The sequence below is a fragment of the Lynx canadensis genome, chromosome A1 (assembly GCF_007474595.2).
Source record: "Lynx canadensis isolate LIC74 chromosome A1, mLynCan4.pri.v2, whole genome shotgun sequence".
Classification (NCBI taxonomy): domain Eukaryota; kingdom Metazoa; phylum Chordata; class Mammalia; order Carnivora; family Felidae; genus Lynx; species Lynx canadensis.
In genome coordinates, this window is record NC_044303.2 from 190,068,172 (window position 1) to 190,088,574 (window position 20,403).

A 20,403-nucleotide genomic window follows, 5' to 3' on the forward strand; every position below is an offset into this window, starting at 1 on the left:
GATAGAAGGATGAGCTTTTCAGCTGAAGTCCGCCATACAGAAAGATGGCCTTCAGGAAAGCTGCAAGCAGAAGAAGACACAGTCAGAGATGTACTTGAAGAAGATTATTTTGGGAAAAGGCTTCACTAAGGCTGAACTGACAAGACTTGGTGACTGGCTGGGTTCAGAGAGATGAGGTAGGAGTTGATGATTCCCAAATTTTCATCAAGACGTAATGTGGGGTAAAGCACATTGATAATTAATGTGTCCATCACATATAAAATTTTCCTTTTCTCTCAGGGTCTTCTCAAGTTACATGAAAGTGCTGGGGTCACTATCCTTTTCTCTCACTAAAGAAGGTTAAAATTCCTCCAGAGAGTCTCCCTGTGGAACTGGGGAACTGGGGAACTGGGGAAAGTGTCCTTTCTGGAAATTCTTTGTCCATGCAGCTTCCTTAGCCAGGAGCATAGCACACATTATGGTGACTGTATTATCCATGGCTTTTGCATCTTTACCAGGAATGGGGATGGGCGTAAAATAGAAATCCACGGCACAGGGGGCCATGAGTTTGAAAGCTGTCTTGTCACTTCCTATTTACATCACTTTCGGCCAAGTCACTGATTTCTGCATCAAATTATCTCACTTAATCCTCTTAACCAATCTATGAGGCCAGCATGGTTAATCCCGTTTTACAGAATAGTAAACTGAGGTTCAGAAATATTAAGTAATTTGCCAGTGGTGGGGCAAAAGTTTGGGGTTATCAGTTTAGTGAAGTCTCAAAAAAAAAAAAAAAGCATCCATTTCTTTGTAGTAATGAGAGTCTCTATTTTAAGTTTTCTAAAGTATTATGTGTATCCTCTCAGGTAACCTTCCAGTTCTTCCTAACCTTTTAACATAGAACTTTCCAGAACAATTTTCCCAAACATTTTAGGTTTGCTGAAAGAGGCTCTTACATAATCCCAACCCCTGGCCAAACTCTTAATGATGTTATTTTACACCATATGCATTGAGGTTGGCCTGACTCAGCCATTTTTCTCACTTTTGATTTTTTTCCCTCCCCCTGCCCCCTTCTTTTCAAGTCAATATTCATTTTAAATGCAAGAAGTCAGCCTCCTTTTTAGCTGACAAGGCTGGTTGTTCACACACTTTTTGGCGGCGTAACTGACAAGTGTCCACTTACATGTGGGGCTGATTGTAAACAAGTATTCTGCGATATTCAAGGGAAGAAAGGCAGGGGAAACCAGCAATTTGCTGAGCAAAGGATGTGGTGATCTTTAGAGCCAAAGTGATCCCCAAATGCTTTCCTAAAAGTCCTCTTGATTAGGAAACTGAAATTTGCAGCCTCCAGGCATCCCCACTCCAGCACTTTGTGTCCTCTTTCTTGGTTGTTTCCTGCAGTGAAAAGAATCTGCACACCCAGGACAGTGAAAGCCCCTGTTTCAGATACAATGCTTCATCCAGCCTGGGTTCTATGGTTCCTTTTCCCTCCTGGTTCATTCGCTAACTCTCTCTTTCTGGGAAAAAAAATGCGTGCTCAGTGGAATTTTGATTTTGGTTGCACATCTGAATCACCAGGGAGCTTTAAAAAATGCCAGTATATTGGCCCCACTCAAGACTAGTTAAATTAGTGTCTGTGGAGGGAGGTCCAGGGCACTCATTCTCTGGGCAGTGTGCAAGTTGTGAACTTTGTAAAATATCCTTCAGTTTGGACTTGTCTGATGTTTTTCTCATAGTTGGACTGCTGCTATGGGTTTGAACAGGAAGACCGCAGAGCCAAAGTACCCTTCTCATGACAGGGTAGTGCTGTTCCCTTCACAACTTTGGTCTCTGCTCTGTAGAGAGAAAAACTATGCTGTAATGATATTCTGGAGTCAGATGGCCTGACCTCATACCCTGGCCCCACTACCTACATACACATGACCTCAGGCAAATCCATTTTTCTCTACAAGTTTTAGATGTTTTAGCTCTAGACCAGAGTAACAATCTTTATGCATTTGTAGCATTTAGAATAGTGCCTGGCACATGCTAAGTTAAACAAATGATGATCATCATTCTTATTTATTATTATTAATCTTTTTTGGGCAAAGTTCTCCCATATCTCCTCAAATATGAAATATAGGAGTTGAATTAGGTGATAGTTAAGGAGCCTTTAAGTTATAATCTTGGATTGTGGATGAATCCAGAAGAGTTTGCAAATGAAGAGAAAATAGATCCATCAATGTATGCTGCTTTACAATTACCCATCCTAATTCTCTAACTACCCTTTATAACTGAAAGTTGAATTAGCAATTCTGCCAATACTAATTAAGTTCCTCGGTATCTCAGAAGAAGCTGCTAAATATAGGAAAACACTAGACATAGAATTAGAAAATATGAGTCCAGTTAGGGATGGGAGTTTACATTACCAGTTGTAATGTTAAGTTAGAGTTATGTTTCAGTGGTAGAGATGGTTTTACCTTGACCCAGCCAGGCACCTTTGAATGGACCCCATTGGGGCCACCATGGTAGATGGAGGGCTGGGTGAGGGTATGACCTGGGATGATGGAGATAAGCAGAGTGTGGCAGAGCAGAGTAGGGAAAAGAATCACCTTGAGGAGCACTTGGCAATCCTATTCTAGCAGGTAGATATTGGCTAGCATAGCTCCAGGGTTCTTCATAACATGTGGCTAGCAGTTCAACTACAGGATTAACCCCAGATTCCTCACCTGTAAAATGAGAATTATAATTCCTAGCTCCTGGAATTATTGAGCAACTTTAACGAGACCATACATTTGGAAAAGCTTTGTAGATATGAAAAATGCTATTCAGGTGTATCATTATTTGTGAATGTCTAAGATGGAAAACAGTGAGCAGTAAATAGAGGTGGGTTTATCATATTTATACACAACATATATTCCTCCTATCTACAAAGGCCAATGATGTGGCCCAATGCAGAAGGGTGGCAGAAGTGAGCCTTGTTTTCTACCATGTTTAGGAAGTTTCCCTCTTATAAATCTTGAGGTCACCCGGGTAAACCTTGAACCAACTCAATCAAACAGAAGATGTATAAGAGTCTAGATTCAGTGAGATTGGGAACTAATGGCACACTTGCTTCTCTCAGATAAGAGCCTCTGTTAATTAACATTTTAAATTTTAATGTGTCAATAATTTAGGAGCCCAGTTTGCTTGGGTTGTGTTATTTTTCTTCCTCACATGAAGAATAATTTTGCAAGGGTAAAATCACTGAGCAGGGAAGTCCTGTAAAGTTCATTAGGAGGGTGAGTTGATGTTAATCTGTCTCAGGATGTCTGTTCTTTTGTTGCAAAGGCTGTTTTCTGATTTTTATTTTTATTCATTTTTATTTTTTTTTTAATGTTTATTCATTTTTGAGAGATAGAGCGTGAGCATGGGAGGGGCAGAGACAGAGGGAGACACAGAATCTGAAGCAGGCTCCAGGCTCTGAGCTGTCAGCACAGAGCCCCATGAACCTACGAAGCTGAAGTTGGATGCTTAACCGACGGAGACCCAGGTGCCCCTGATTTTTATTTTAATACTAGTCCTATAACATTCAGGGCGGTGAATATAATCCCAAAATTTGAGACACTTGGCTTGAAATTGGGACTATCTCTGAAAATAGGAGTAAAATATAAATAATACAAAATTTAAATAGTGCCCAGGTTAGTGCATTTAGATTGTGCCTAAAATGAACCAATGTAGTCACATAGAAGGTGAACATGTCAATAAGCTCCTTGTTTCATCTAGAGAAGAGATTGGCTAACGACAGCCCATGAGCCAAATCCAGCCTCTGCCTGTCTGTAAATAAAAGTTTTATTGGAACAGATTCATGCCCATTTGTTTGCTTGTTATCTAGGGGTGCTTTTGCATTATAACAGCAAAGTTGAGTAATTGTAACACAGACAGCATGACTCTCAAACCCTAAAATATTTACTTTCTGACCCTTTACAAATAAGTTTATCAACACAAACCCTGAGGTACTTTCAGGTGTTTTAAATCAAACAGTTTTATTTTTTAATAGTTATGTAACATTTATTTTAATATCTATTAAAACTGCCAAATATGTATTTTTGCATATGATGTTGTTGAGGACAAACTAAAGAATATATATCAAGAAATTGTTAAGTTAATTTAAGGAAAAATACAAAATAATACTATAAGAAAATATGGCTATAAGCAAAACTCTGATATTTGAGAAACAGACACATTGGGCATCTAAAAACTTTTTTGGTTTTTGTATTAAAAGTAGACCAAGAAAACTTGGTCTAAGAGAAGTTTTTAACAAGTATATTTTTAACATGTTATTTATTTTAGTCTTAAAATAATTTTGGAAAGGAATTAAACAGGTAACAATAATGACTTTCCAATTAGACATTATGAAGATGAGACATAGAAGAACTTTTCATTTGCAATCACACATTCATAAGCAAATCTGTTTTGGGAAGAGGGAACAGAGTTTTGTGGCAGGGGGGAAGCTTAATTCTAATCTTTGCTCATCAAAAAATAGTCTTGACTAACTAGAAAGATATGTAAGATCTGATGTCGGAAAGTCCTTCAGATTTGCCATGTGACCATGGACACAAGACTCAAACTGATCTGGCCAGGCCAGCTACGAATAAATATAAAGGCTTAAATCAAAACCAAAATGAGATCTCACTTCACACCTGTCAGAATGGCTAAAATAAAAAATGTAAGGAATAACAAGTGTTGGCAAGGATGTGGAGGGAAAGGAATCCTCACGCACTGGTGGTGAAAATGCAAATCATGCTGCCATTGTGGAAAATGGTATGAAAGTTCATCAAAAATTAAAAATAGAGGGGATCCTGGGTAGCTCAGTTTGTTAAGCGTCCTACTTCAGCTCAGGTCATGATCTCATGGTCCATGAGTTCAAGCCCCGCCTCAGGTTCTGTGCTGACAGCTCAGATTCTGTGTCTCCCTCTTTCTCTGCTCCCCCCAACTCATGCTCTGTCTCTGTCTCTCAAAAATGAATAAATTTTTTAAAAAAATGTTTAATTAAAAACAGAATTACCATATGATCCAGTAATTCCATTACTGGGTATTTACCAAAAGAATACAAAAACATTAATTAGAGAAGATATATGTACCCTTATGTTTATCGCAGCTTGCTTTATTTATTTATTTATTTATTTATTTATTTATTTATTTTCAATATATGAAATTTATTGTCAAATTGGTTTCCATACAACACCCAGTGCTCATCCCAAAAGGTGCGCCCTCCTCAATACCCATCACCCACCCTCCCCTCCCTCCCACCCCCCATCAACCCTCAGTTTGTTCTCAGTTTTTTTGTTTTTTTTTTTTTAACGTTTATTTATTTTTGAGACAGAGAGAGACAGAGCATGAATGGGGGAGGGTCAGAGAGAGGGAGACACAGAATCTGAAACGGCTCCAGGCTCTGAGCAGTCAGCACAGAGCCCGACGCGGGGCTCGAACTCACGGACCGCGAGATCTTGACCTGAGCCGAAGTCGGCCGCCCAACCGACTGAGCCACCCAGGCGCCCCTGTTCTCAGTTTTTAACAGTCTCTTATGCTTTGGCTCTCTCCCACTCTAACCTCTTTTTTTTTTTCCTTCCCCTCCCCCATGGGTTTCTGTTAAGTTTCTCAGGATCCACATAAGAGTGAAACCATATGCTATCTGTCTTTCTCTGTATGGCTTATTTCACTTAGCATCACACTCTCCAGTTCCATCCACATTGCTACAAAAGGCCATATTTCATTCTTTCTCATTGCCACGTAGTATTCCATTGTGTATATAAACCACAATTTCTTTATCCATTCATCAGTTGAGGGACATTTAGGCTCTTTCCACAATTTGGCTATTGTTGAGAGTACTGCAGCTTTATTTATAATAGCCAAGATATAGAAGCAACCCAAGTGTCCATCAATACATCAATGGATAAAAAAGATGTGTTATAGACACACAATGGAATATTACTCAGACACAAAAAAGAATGAAATCTTGCTATTTGCAACAGCACAGATGGTTCTAGAGAATATAATGAATGCTAAATGAAATAAGCCCATCAGAGAAAGACAAATACCGTTTGATTTCACCCAAATGTGGAATTTATAAAACAAAACAAACAAAAAACATAGTCTTAAATGCAGAGAGCAAACTGGTAGTTGTCAGAGGGGATGTGGGTGGAAGGCATGAGTGAAATAGGTGAAGGGGATTAAGAGTACACTTATGGTGATGAGCACTGAGTAATGTATAGAACTCTTAAATCACTATATTGTGCAACTGAAATTAATATAACACTGTATGTTAATTATACTGAAATTAAAAAAAAATAATAAATGTTTAAAAAATACAAAGGCTTAAAAAAAACCATATATAGCCCCTATAGTGTACCGCCTTGAATTTACTCTAGACAATTAGGTTCTCTAAGTGTATACACTGGAAAATTTATAGGCTCAGATTTTTTTTTTTAGTAGTTTGGTGACCAAATAGCCTTAAGAAAGGAAACTGATTTAAACAGATGTGAACCTGCTGAAATTTACAGCAGGATTTTTCAAGATCTACATGGAGACGGAGGAAGTAACTTTCCCCAACCTACCAGACCACAGAACTCTTTTCCTATGGGGCATTTTGGGAAACGTCACTTTTAAGGATCTAAAGGAGAGTGGACATAATCAGATGGACATCGATATGATTTAGAGTCTAGAATTTATTTCACTTTGATATTTTTGGGGAATTCCTTCTCTTTGGGGTATATCATCAACTTAATAGAGACAATTTTCATGATAGTAGATGGTACAATGTAAAAACATGAAAGAACTTGTGTGCAAAGAATACTTTGGAACATTGAAAAACAGTCTGTGCTAAAACTTTTAGGAGGCTGACTGAAAATAAGTGTCAAAATTCTTTAAAATATGCATGTCTTTTAGTAAGAAATTCTATTTTTACAAATTTACCCTTTACAAAAATCAAAGATATGTGCATATAATTTACAGTAGAATGATTTATAATACTTAAAAATTAGAAACAATTTAAATGTTCAGTAATAGAAGATTGTTGGGAGGGTTTAAATATATTGGAATATTAAGCAATCAAAATCATATTACAAAAGAGTACTTATTGACATAGGAAATTGTTCATGATATATATCTAAGAGGAAAAATACTATTAAATAGTATTCACAGTATCCTACTTTCATCTTTTATAAAATTGTATAAGTGAATATACATGAAGAACAGTCAAAAGACTTCCAGGAAGTATAAATAGTGGGATTATTTTTGCTGATGGAATTATGAAGAAAGCTTTCCTTCTTTGCACTGAAATGTTTGCCAACTTCCCTGCACTGAGCTTATATAGGGGAAAAAAAGTTGAAATTATAGTAGAAAATCCTACAGAAAAGATAGATTTCTCCTTATATCACTTTTTTTCCAAAAGCACTTATGACATGACATTCTGCAAATACACTAAACTATGTATTGCTAGAACCAGATAGGATTGTCTTGCAGGTTCAAGTATGGCAGAGGATGATACCAGAACCCTGGAGGCTTCATGACTAAAAAGAGCTCTTCTTGTTTCGTTCTGTTCAGAAACACGTCAACATGAGGAATAGCTATGCCGGCATCTCAAGAAATGACCTGTGGTTTATGATCCAGGTAAACAATTTCCCTGCAGCACATTAAAGCCCTGACTCAGCTTGCCCTATGTATCTGTTCCACTTATATCTAGTCCAGATCTCCATGGTCTTGTCACTTCCTTCCCTGTCCCTATTCCTCCCAATGCAATATTTCTAATGCTAGAAATAAAGTATGGAGTTGATGGAGAAGGGATTTCCTTAAGCTGGAGAATGTTCCAGCCAGGACCAAGCTTTGCATCACAGTTGCTTCTACATAAGGTAGTTAGCTCTTTCTTCACCTTTTTGGGCAGAAGTAAAACCATCATGCACTAATCTCTGTCTGCTGAATATTTTAAAATTCTCCCAATGTCATACCTTATTTAAATTTGTGTCTCACCACACACCACTGGCCTCGGGTACTCTGCCATGAACTCACTATGTGAATTCAACTTGGAAGTCTCCCCAGTCTGGACCTCAATTCCTTTCCCAATTTAATAAAGTGACCAAACTTACTCAACAAACATGTATTGAGTTTTCTACACTGGGGTAAAAGGAGCATAAGACAGGGATAGCCCTTGTCTTAATGGAGTCTACAATTTAGTAGCATGGGCACATATATGTCCTTTATACATATGTGGGGTTTTTTTCTAGTAAATCCAAAGGGGTGTGTAAATTATTACAGAGGAGAAAGTATAAAGATTCTACTGGATCTACAGGAGAGGCATCTAAGCCAGACTCACAAAGTCAAGGACAATTTCCTAGACCTAGTGACATCTAAGAAATGACATCCAGAAGACATCCTGAAATATGAGTAAGAGAAAGTAGAATAGAAGGAAGCAATAGCCCACCCAAATTCCAGAAACTAAAGGATGAGTGATTAATTCAAGAGATTAAGGGAAATTCATATGGCCAAAATAGATGGTGCAAGAAGGAAATAGAGTAAGTCATATTCAAGAATTTAGGTTAGGTCTGTCCAAGATATACAATGTGAATCACACATGTAATTTTAACTCTTCTAAGTAGCCACATCTTAAAAAGTAAAAAAGAGCCGAAGTTAAATTTAACAATATATTTTAGTTAACCCAACAGATCTAAAATGTTTTTCAACATGTCATTGATATAAAATTGTTAATATGATATATAACATCCTTTTTTCTACTAAATCTTTGAAATCTGATGTTTACATTTATAGTTCATCTCAATTCAGACTCATCACATCTCAGCTACTCAACAGGCACGTGTGGCTAGTGGCTCCTGCATTAGACAGCACAGGTGTAGACCTTATCTTTAGGATAATGCAAAGTTACCAAAAGGCTACAATGGGGGATGGTGTATAAAGATCACCCAGGCTTCTCTGTGGATAATGGATTTGATGGGAAATGGTGGGAAGCAGGGAAACAAGAAATGAGGGTATTATAGAATCTACAGGAGACATAGGGTAATGGCAGGGAGAATAAATAGGTCTCAGTGGAGTCAAGAGATAGTCTGGAGGTAAACTTAACCATTTTGGCATGCACGTTAGCCTATGGAGCACTCAGATCTGAGAGCTACTTCACAGGGCATAAAGATGCATTCACTTTTTCCTCTCTGACCTCCTCAAGCTGGAAGCCACAGACCTGTGTGAAAAGTCACAAAGGCCAACTGGGTTTCCTAGGACTCATGCAGGGAATGGTTTGGGTGCTGTTTTTACCCTTTCTTTTCTATCCAGAGTGAGACAGAAGGATGGTCCAGAAAGTCTTAGAGGAGTTATTGCCTTTTTCCCCCTGTTGCTGACACACCGAATCTAGGAAAGGGGGGTGGGTGGGAGGAGGGAACAGGTGGAGAAAACTGCTTCTTAGGGGTGATTACAGTCAGAGAGGGGCTTGAAGAGACATCCCTGGGTCCCATATTTCTTTGGCACCAGTAACTTCCAAATCAAATGAGCCCAAGCTTCAGATCAAAATGAGATTTTTCTTATTGACTTCCCTGAAAGCTTAGCAGGCTCTCTGCAAATCGAGTCATGTGTGTCCTGCATCATCATCAACCATTGCCGATTGCAGGGATGTTGGAACCGGGCTGATCTTGGCAAATATGTCACTGATGCATGAGGCCAGGGAAAATCCAGCTCTTATTGGCCTGGCAGTGCTGACCTGGTTTGTCCATAAATGAAGAGCAAATGCAATTTGCAAAACACAAAGAACTGATAAGGGGTTACAGTGAGGTGGGGCTGGAGTCATATTTCTAAGAGCAGGCATGCTTGAAGAGGAGACAAGGCAGATTTCAAGCTCCAAATTCGACAGGCAGTGTTTCTTAAAGTCTGCTCTGTATACCACCTTTCTCATAATCACCTGAGGAGTTTGTGAAGAATACTCATATCTGGGTCTAACCCTAGGCCCACCAAAAGAAGAGTGTCTGGGGGCAGGGCCTGAGGCACTCCATGTTTAACAAGCTCCTGGATGATTCTTATGCATGTTAAAGTTTGAATTCCTTGAGGAAAGAAAGTAGGACAAGGGTATTTCCACTTGTGTTTTGGAAAAAGCACTGAACTTGAAATCAGTCTACCTGGTCCTCCATCCAGACTCTGCTGCCAACTGGCTGGATGACATCATGGTGAGGGGAATGAAAACAGGATGTGAAATCAGAAGGGGGAACAGGCCTACCTCCTTCACATAAGAACTGTGTGATGATGGTTAGTAACTAAGCTAAACCTCACTGTCACCCCCAGAAATTGCAGACATGGGCTCAGGTGACCTTGAAAAATCAAGCTCTGACATTCTAGCTCTGACACTCTACATCTTTAAATCACCTAATCCCAGTTCCTTCATCTGTAAAATGGGCAGGTTACCTTCCACTGGGGCTAGGCTATTTTGGGGATCCAGTGGAACACTTTATATATTTTGAAAAAAATTCAAAAAGTTGACACAAATATGAAGTGGTGGTATTAACCCATAACAGAATTATCTTTACTTAGGATATTATTTGTTTTAAGACTATTTCTATACTGATAAAGTTCCCTGAAATCACAGCATTTTATTTTTTTAACAAAGCACAATACAAAGTACAAAAAGGTAGTTTTGTTCATTTACTATAAATCACACTAGTATGAAATGAGCCAAATTAACCTCTGCTGACTGTCTCTTTAACACTACCACTAGCCGTGGGGTACCTGAGTGGCTCAGTCAGGTAAATGTCTGACTTCAGCTCAGGTCATGATCTCACAGTCTGTGAGTTCGAGCCCTGCGTTGGGATCTCTGCTGACCACTCAGAGCCTGGAGCCTGCTTTGGATTCTGTGCCTTCCTCTCTCTGACCCTTCCCCTCTCACACTCTGTCTCTCTGTCTCTCTCAAAAATAAATAAACATTAAAAAATGTTAAAAAAAATACTACCACTAGCCTTGCAAAGACAGAGAGACTGACCCCAAGATAGTCCAGATTTTCTGTCCATGTACACACAAACAAAAACAAAAACAAAATCCTCATCCATGGCCATAACTTAACTTGGCATTCAAGCCTATCAATAATTTGGCTACTATCTCCTTACATGTAACCAACACTATCAAAATTTGATTATTTGATAACATGCCTTGTGCTTTTCTACTTCACAACTTTGTGTTTATTTCACGCCATATCCCTGGTTTAAAATGTCTTGCATCTTACTAAACACCATCCTATCAAACTCCTACCTAGCATCATGCATATATGCAAAAAACACACAAACAAAAGCATAGTTGATGACCTAAATATCCAACAGTAAGGATTGATTAAATAATAAAGTCATACAATAAAGTACTATATACCAGTTTATATACTGTTGTAAAGAGTATTTAACAGCATGGAAAGGCAATCATGACATACTGTTAGGTGAAAGTACCCTTTAAAAAAACTATCAACAAGGGGGCACCAGTGTTAGCTCAGTTGGTTAAACCTCCAACTTCTGCTCTGGTCATGATCTCACCATTCTTGAGTTCGGTTCATGAGTTCAAGCCCTGCGTCGGGCTCTCTCCTGTCAGCTCAGAGCCTGGAGCCTGCTTCAGATTCTGTGTTTCCCTCAATTTCTGCCCCCCCCCCCCCCGGACTTGCACTTTGTCTCTCTCACTCAAAAATAAAAAATAAGCACTAAATTTTTTTTTTAATCATCGATAGATACAGTATAGAACATAGGAAGAGGACACACACTGTGTTGGCCGGTCTCTAATTTTTTATCACGTCATAGGAAATTTATTGTATGGTCACACAAAGAAGAAAGGGAAGAAATGTCTCAGCACTGACACAGCCAGACCTCACAGAGAACTGAACCCCCTGCTAACTGTTCAAAACTGTGATATTGCTCTGCAAGAGGTAGCCAGATACTCCAGGGACTGACATTATGTAATGAATGCAGCTTCTCTCAGCCTCTCTGCTCTCTCAGTGTCTTTCTATTGCTCTCTGTGTCTCAAATTCAAAACATAAATGTGAGGGTCTGATTCAGTCAGTCAGTCATCACCCAATATGGAGCCCCTGCACTGGGAAGAGCTCTTAGGCCAGGCCATTTCATGGCCAGTGGTCTGATCAGCCGATAGACAGGTGCCTGTGGCCTTGATCCAATTAATTACTCATGTGCAGGGTGGCATGATCACATGACACAAAACTGGAATGCACACATCAGGCACTGCCATGGCTGCTCCTCTCAGAAGCCACTGAAAGCATGGCTACCCTCAAAGACTCATGTCTCCTCTCCAGTACATTCATCAAATAATATCTGTTTTGCCTAAATGGTGAGGGAGATATGAATCCATTAGATTTGGATCCCTGTGACAGAAAACCAAAAATCATAATGATTTAAATACATGGTGGTTTATTCTCTCTAGTGGAAGAAGTCTGGAGATGGGCAGTCCAGAGCTGATATGGCAAGCCACAAAGTCATAGGAATTCAAGAACTTTCTAACTTTTTGCTCCTTATACCAGAACATAGTACAGAAGTCATTGTTTCTGCTAACCAATAGTCTTTTCTTCTATCATTTCAAACCTGTGGTAGGATTGCACTTCTCTCCTTCTTTGATTTTTGGTGTGGCATGATAAAGGATATTGTGTAATCAACCAACAAACATCTTACACAAAACATGACTCAATTTTATTACACTTCACTTTTATTTACATTTTCCTATTTTTTTCTGCAAGACCTGTAGCAATTTCATATAAGAAAAAAAACACTGGCAACCTCTCATTTATCCATTAGGACAGCTGAAAGACCACCTATTTCATGAAGGCTCCCTTTATCAACCAGTAGAAGCCCAGTCTCCCTCCAATGAGTTCTCTTTAAATCTTAAATCTTGCTTGTCATACCCCCCCCCCATTTTTTTTTCACATTTGCCTGTGTTATAGCTACCTATGTGAGTGCATGCCAGGTCCCCTACCTGATCATAGTTTCCTTGAGGGCAGGGTCCAGCTCTTATTCTCTTCCATCTTCCAAGACATGGTTGATGCTTGGCATGTGTTCTATACTGGAAGAAGAGAAAGAAAAAAGAAAGAGAGAAGGCTGTTATCAAATACTATTTATTTTGAATTTCAAATTGAAACAGAAATGAGCTAATCCTTCCTCCAGAGTAAACACATTAAGGAAGTACCTAAGTGCAAGACATCAAGTTCAGGTCCTTGACAAAGAGAATAATTTAGACAGAAAGCAAGCTCCACAGGCATTCAAGAGGTAAAATGATGTAACACAAGCAGAAATTTATGAACTGGTTGAATTTAGGTATGATCAAACTTAGGAGGCACATGGACAGGTTGTGCTGGCAACTGAATGTCATGGAGCATGGCACATGACTGTCTTCTGGAGTATACCAGAGCCTCCCTCCACACTGCCCAGGCATCCTAGTTACCTTGTACGTGAAACTTCTTTATAACTAAGGGCATGGTATTCATCAGTGACTGAAGATCCTGAAATATCATCTAAGTAAATATTCATACAAAATTCTAATATACAACAAAGAGTGCTGTGGGAAGAAGCTAATGTACTGGCATTACCCTCTAGGCAAAAATATCTTATTTTAAAAAAGTTTTTTAATCTATATTTATTTTTGAGAGAGAGACAGAGAGACAGAGTGCGAGCAGGTGAGGAATAGAGAGAGAGGGAGACACAGAATCCGAAGCAGGCTCCAGGCTCTGAGCTGTCAGCACAGAGCCCGATGTGGGGCTTGAACTCACTGACCGCAAGATCATGACCTGAGCCGAAGTTGGACGCTTAACCGACTGAGCCACCCAGGTGCCCCTAGGCAAAAATATTTTAAAGGAGAAGTAAGAGGGGATTGAAAATGTTCTGCATAACTGAAGCAGGGAAAGGGATCCTTCTTCTGTAATAGGGATCCAAAATAATAAGTGTGAGTTAACAGTGTGCACTTGTTACATGTGCTATATACAATGCACTATGGTACACATGCATTGGCTCATTTTATCCCTACAATGTCCCCATGTGATGGATATTGTTTTAATCCCTATTTCTAAAATGCAAAAACAAAGGATCTCAGGGATTTGAGGTGATTTTTTACACTAATGTTACCATTTAATGGTCTCTCGGTATGTATACCCTGTGTCAGGTGACTTTGTGCTCCTCTCATCAAAGGATGGAATCTCTTTCCCCATTCCTAGGGTCTAGGCTGATCTTGTGACTTGCTTTGGCCAAAATAATTTTACAGAGGTGACAATATGCTGGTTCGGAGCCTGTGTGTTAAGAAAACTTGCATGTTTCTATGATCTCTCTTAAAGCTTTGCTACTGCATGTGAAAACCTGGGGTAAGCCTGCTATCTTATGGGAGGAACATGGAGAAGAGCTGAGTCATGTTACCTGACTCACCAGCCCCCAGTTGACCCACCAGCTGACCACAGGCACATAAGTGAGCTTTGCCAGGATCAGCAAAACCTCCCAGCCAATCTCTAGATTATTGAGCAAAAATAAATGTTTATTATTGTGTGTCACTGAAGTTTTGCAATTGCTTGTTAAGCAATATTATTGTGGCATTATTGTAGCTGGTAGAAGGAGAAATAAGCAGTTTCTTCAAGGTCACTCAGCTGGTAAATGGCAGAGCCAACATTTGAACCTAGAATGTCTACCTTCAGAGGCTGACATGCATGGGGAAGACCTGAGAAAGAAAAAAAAATCACTTAGTAAATCTTCAAAGTTCCTCAGGATCTCCAGTCTCCGAGTCAGAGGTTCTGTGTTCAGTCCTGAGGTTCCAATTAACAAGTCCACACTTCTGGACCCTGGGTTCCTTATGTTTTATTTGCCTCCAAAATTTTATTTAAATTCCAGTTAGTTACATACAGTGTAATATACAATGTAATATTGGTTTCAGGTGTAGAATTTAGTGATTCATCACTCACTTATAACACCAGTGCTCATCACAAGTGCCCTCCTTAATGCCCATCACCCATTTAGCCCCTTTCCCCACCCACCTCTCCTCTTGTAGCCATCAGTTTGTTCTTTGTAGTTAAGAGTCTTTCTTGGTTTGTCTCTCTTTTTCCCCCCACTTTGCTCATTTGTCTTATTTATTAAATTCCACATAAGAGTGAAATCATATGGTATTTGTCTTTCTCTGACTGACTTATTTTACTTAGCACAATACTCACTAGCTCCATCCACATTGCTACAAATGGCAAGATGTCATTCTTTTTTATGGCTGAGTAATATTCACACACACACACACACACACACACACACACACAGACACCACGTCTTCTTTATCCTTATATCCTTATCTTTAAAATGGGCATGATAATACTTCTTTTAATAAGATTCCTGTTAGGATCCAATGAAATACCTGATGTGAAAGCGTTTCATAAATGGCTATGCAGATGCTGACCACATTCTCTACTACTGCCAACAGCTCTACAAGCCAAGACTGCTCTGCCTGAAGGGGCTTTTCTAGGAATTCCTCTGCTCTACTCCTGCTTAATTGTGGTATGAGTGCACCTGTGGAGGACAGGGTAGTCGATCCTTTGTCTTTATAACATTTCCCTTCCCACAGCAGGAAATATTTAGCTGAGTTCTAAATGAGAGAAAAGGAAAGGAGGGGGGAATAAGTTAAGCTGCTAGCAAACTCACAGCAACCCTTAATGGTGATTTAATGCTGGGAGATCTAGCTTGCCACAAGATTGTGACAGGACTGTATTTTGTTCTGTCGGGGTTAGGTGAATGGTAGAGTGGCTGTATTTAAAGGAAGTGGGGAGAGGGTTGTAGAAGGGCCACAGACCATGTATCTCAGAGCATGGTCTGGATTATAAGCAGAATTAGAGACATGGAGACTAGGAGATGTCTCAAGAATGACTTTTGAGGTAGGGTGTTTTCAAGGAAGGATAAAAAGGAGGGTCAGATTATGCCTAACTTGCACATAATCCTCTTAGTTCTAGACTAAATTCTTCCTTCCTGTATGTAGCCCCAAAACCCACTTGGGCAAAGCCTTTACAGAGATCATGTAGCTTCCCTGATGGTTCTAGACATGGTCTTAGTGTCCAAAACTCAGGATTCAAAATTATGAAGTGTCTGTTTCATCTTTTTCATCTTTTATACATCTTTTATACATCCTGTTTTCATCTTTTATACATCTACATACTTTAAAAAATGTACAATCATTTAATGTTTAACCCCAAATGCTACCTAGTTTTATGTACATACCAGTCTGCATTCATGTACTCATTCATCAAACACTATTTGTACCCATCTGTTATGTGCCAGGCTCTATGCTAGGCCCAAAGGACACAAAAATGAATGAAATGAGCTACTTGCCCTCAAAAAGAGCTCAGCCCATTAAAGAGGCATAGCTAGGGGTGACTGGGTGGCTCTATGGATTAAGCATCTGACTTCAGCTCAGGTCATGATCTCACAGCTCGTGGGTTTGAGCTGACATCGGGCTCTGTGTTGACAGCTCAGAGCCTGGAGCCTGCTTTGGATTCTGTGTCTCCTTCTCTCTGGCCCTCCCTGCTCATGCTCTGTCTCTATCTCAAAAACAAATACAAAACATAAAAAATGGGGGAGGAGCCAAGATGATGGAAGAGCATGGAAGGTTTTTTTTTGTGTCTTGTGTCCATGAAATACAGCCAGACCAACACTAAACCATCCTGCACACATAGAAAATAGATCTGAGGATTAACACAACAACCTGGACAACATGAGCCACAGAATTCAGCTGGTATGCAGTGTGGAGAGGCGAACTGGGGGAGAAAGAAGCTGCAGAGGGCAGGGAGTTGCTTTTGAGGATGGAGAGGTGGGGTGTGGGGGTGGGGAGGAGGAGAGGGAGGAGAATACAGGAAAAGCTGAGAGGAGAGGGTTTAAATTCCATTAAGACTTTATAAACAGGCAGAATGCAGATTCTGAAACTCTGCAGGTCCATACATGGCGGTGCTCTGGTGGAAAGGGCTAATCCCCAGGAGCAGAGTGAAGTCCAGAGGTCTTAGGGGCACATGGGAAGAGCAAGTTCCCCTGCTGGGAAGACACTGGTAGAGGCTGTGTGACTCTCCAAAAGGCAAAGGTGCCAGTGGACCCAGGAGAACAACCACATTCACTGGTGCTGGAACAAGGTCACTGGGGGTGAAGCCTGGTGCCAGATGCGTGTTGTGATTTGCCACCATCACTGAAACGCTGCTGCTACACAATAATGTGCACTTTTTCTGGAGTGCAAACATTCAGGGTGCGGCCTGCACCTGGCCATTGCTTGGGAGATCCTCCTGCAGAGGCACAGAATGCGACAAAGCTGCAGTCCCTCAGAAATAAGGGGTAAGGAAACACAGCCACATCTGAGATAAAACTCAGTAGGGAGGTTCTGCCTGGAGCTTGCCTACGGATGGTGTAAAAGCGGGGAGTGGATGGAAGCCAAAGACAAGGGATGATTGTGGGATTGCTGATCTGGGAGAGCGCAGTTCCAATACTAGAGACCTGGTAGCTGGGTGATGCCATTTTCACCGCTCCTGTGCACGCACATACGCACCTATGAGTGCCACAACACTCCACCCCAGTAGGTTAGCAGTGCTATCTAGAGAAGAGCAGAGCCGTTACACTAAGCCCCGCCCAACTGGGCCAACCACGCTCTTCAGAAACACAAGTCTCTTCACCTGCTTAGTTTATGGACTATAAAGTGCTTAATAGTTTGACTTCTAGGGGAAAACAAAGTAATTTCAGTCATATTTCAGTCTGTTCACTGGTCCATCTGTTTTTTTTTTCTTTTTCTTTTTTCTCTTTTCCTTTTTTCCCTTTTTCGTTTCTTTTCTTTTTCTTGAATATAGAAAGAGAAAAAAATCATTTTTATTTTCAATTTTTATTAAAAATATTTTTCTTTAATTTTTTTCTACTATATTTTTCACTTTTGTGTAAATGTTTTCAAATCCTATTTCACTTCCATCGTTTCATTTTACTTGACTGTAGTGTATTCACTTTTTCAAATTTTCAAATGATTTGCTTTTATTTTCCTTTTCCCTTTTTTCTCTTATGTATCAAGCCCCTTTCAACACCCAGGCCAAAACACACCTAGGATGTAGCATCCTTTATTCGATTTTCTTGTGTGTGTGTTTGTATTTAATATTTTAATTTTAATATATTGTTGAATTTTAATTTTTTTAATTTTAATTTTTTTTTACCTCATTAATTCCTTTTCTCCCTTCAAAATGATGAAATGAAGGAATTCACTCCAAAAGAAAGAGCAGGAAGAAACGACTGCCAGGGACTTAACCAGCATAAATACAGGCAAGATGTCTGAACCAGAATTTAGAATCACAATAATAAGAATACCAGCTGGAGTGCAAAGTACATTAGAATCCCTTTCTGTGGAGATAAAAGAAGTAAAAGCTACTCAGGATGAAATAAAAAACACTATAACTGAGCTGCAATCTGGAATGGATGCCATGGTGGCAAGGATAGATGAGGCAGAACAGAGAATCAGCGATATAGAGGACAAACTTATGGAGAATAATGAAGCAGAAACAAAGAGGGAGATAAAGGCAAAAGAGCACTATTTAAGAATTAGAGAAATCTGTGACTCATTAAAAAGGAACAACATCAGAATCAAAGGGATCCCAGAAGACTAAGAGAGACAAATAGGGGTAGAAGGGTTATGTGAGCAAATCATAGCAGAAAACTTTATTAACCTGGGGAAAGACAGAGACATCAAAATACAGGAAGCACTGAGGACTCCCCTTAGATTACAGAAAAACCGACCATCAATAAGCCATATCATAGTCAAATTCACAAAATACTCAGACAAAGAAATATTCACGAAAGCAGCAAGGGATAAAAAGTCCTTAACCTACAAGGGAAGACAGATCAGGTTTGCAGCAGATCTATCCACAGAAACTTGGCAGGCCAAAAACGAGTGGCAGGATATATTAAAAGTGCTGAATCAGAAAAATATGCAGCCAAGAATTCTTTATCCAGCAAGGCTGACATCCAAAATGGGAGAGATAAAAAATTTCCCAAACAAAAATTAAAGGAGTTTGTGACCACCAAACCTGCTCTGTGGAAATTCAAAGTGGGACTCTCTGAGGGCAAAAATGAATGAATGAATAAATAAATAAATAAATAAATAAATAAATAAATAAATACCAAAAGCAACAAAGACTAGAAAGGACCAGAGTACACCACCACAAACACCAACTCTATAAGCAACATAATGGCAATAAATTTGTATCTTTCAGTACTGTAAACGTCAATGGACTAAATGCTTCAATCAAAAGACATAGGGTAACAGAATGGATAAGAAAACAAGATCCATCTATATGCCCTTTACAAGAGACCCGCTTAGACCTAAAGACACCTTCAGATTGAAAGTAAGGGAATGGAGAACCATCTATCATGCTAATGGTCAACAAAAAAAAGCCAGAGTAGCCATTCTTATATCAGGCAATCTAGACTTTAAAATAAAGACTGTATCAAGAGAGGAAGAAGGGAATTATATCATAATTCAGGGGTCTATCCACCAAGAAGACCTAACAATTGTAAACATTTATGCGCTAAATGTGAGAGCACCCAAATATATAAATCAATTAATCACAAACATAAAGAAACTCATTGATAATACCATAATAATAGGAGACTTCAACATCCCACTCACAGCAATGGACAGATCACCTAATCAAAAAATCAACAAGGAAACAATGGCTTTGAATGACACCCTGGACCAGATGGACTTAACAGATATATTCAGAACATTTCATCCCAAAGCAACAGAATATACATTCTTCTCCAGTGCACATGGAATGTTCTCCAGAAAAGACCACATACTGGGACACAAATCAGACCTCAACAAGTACAAAAAGATCAAGATCATACCATGCACATTTTCAGACCACAATGCTATGAAACTCGAAATCAACCACAAGGAAAAAGTTGGAAAGGTAATAAATACTTGGAGACTAAAGAACAGCCTACTAAAGAATGAATGGGCTAACCAAGAAGTTAAAGAGGAAATTAAAAAGTTCATGGAAGCCAATGAAAATGATAACAACACAACCCAAAACCTCTGGGACGCAGGAAGTGTGGTCATAAGACGAAAGTATATGGAAATCCAGGCCTTCCTAAAAAAGGAAGAAGGATCTCAGATACACAACCTAACCTTACACCTTGAAGAGCTGGATAAAGAACAGCAAATAAACCCAAAACCAGCAGAAGACAGGAAATAATAAAGATCAGAGCAGAAATCAATGATATTGAAACCAAACAACAACAACAACAACAACAACAACAACAACAACAGATCAAAGAAACCAGAAGCTGGTTCTTTGAAAGAATTAACAAAATTGATAAACCACTAGCCAGCTGGATCAAAAAGAAAAAGGAAAGGACTCAAATAAAATCAAGAATGAAAGAGGAGAGATCACAACTAACACAGCAGAAATAAAAG

The 20,403-nt window shown here is 39.4% G+C and overlaps 1 protein-coding gene across 1 annotated transcript in view; it reads right to left on the bottom strand.

Annotated features, from left to right (window-relative positions):
• Positions 1–339: 339 nt before the first annotated feature.
• The window catches only part of LOC115521362 (THUMP domain-containing protein 1-like), a 31,361-nt gene continuing 11,297 nt past the window's right edge, over positions 340–20,403 (bottom strand). The window contains 2 exon segments of the mRNA XM_032594003.1: positions 340–569; positions 2,568–2,684. Of these exon segments, the coding sequence (XP_032449894.1) occupies positions 340–569; positions 2,568–2,684 (347 nt within the window).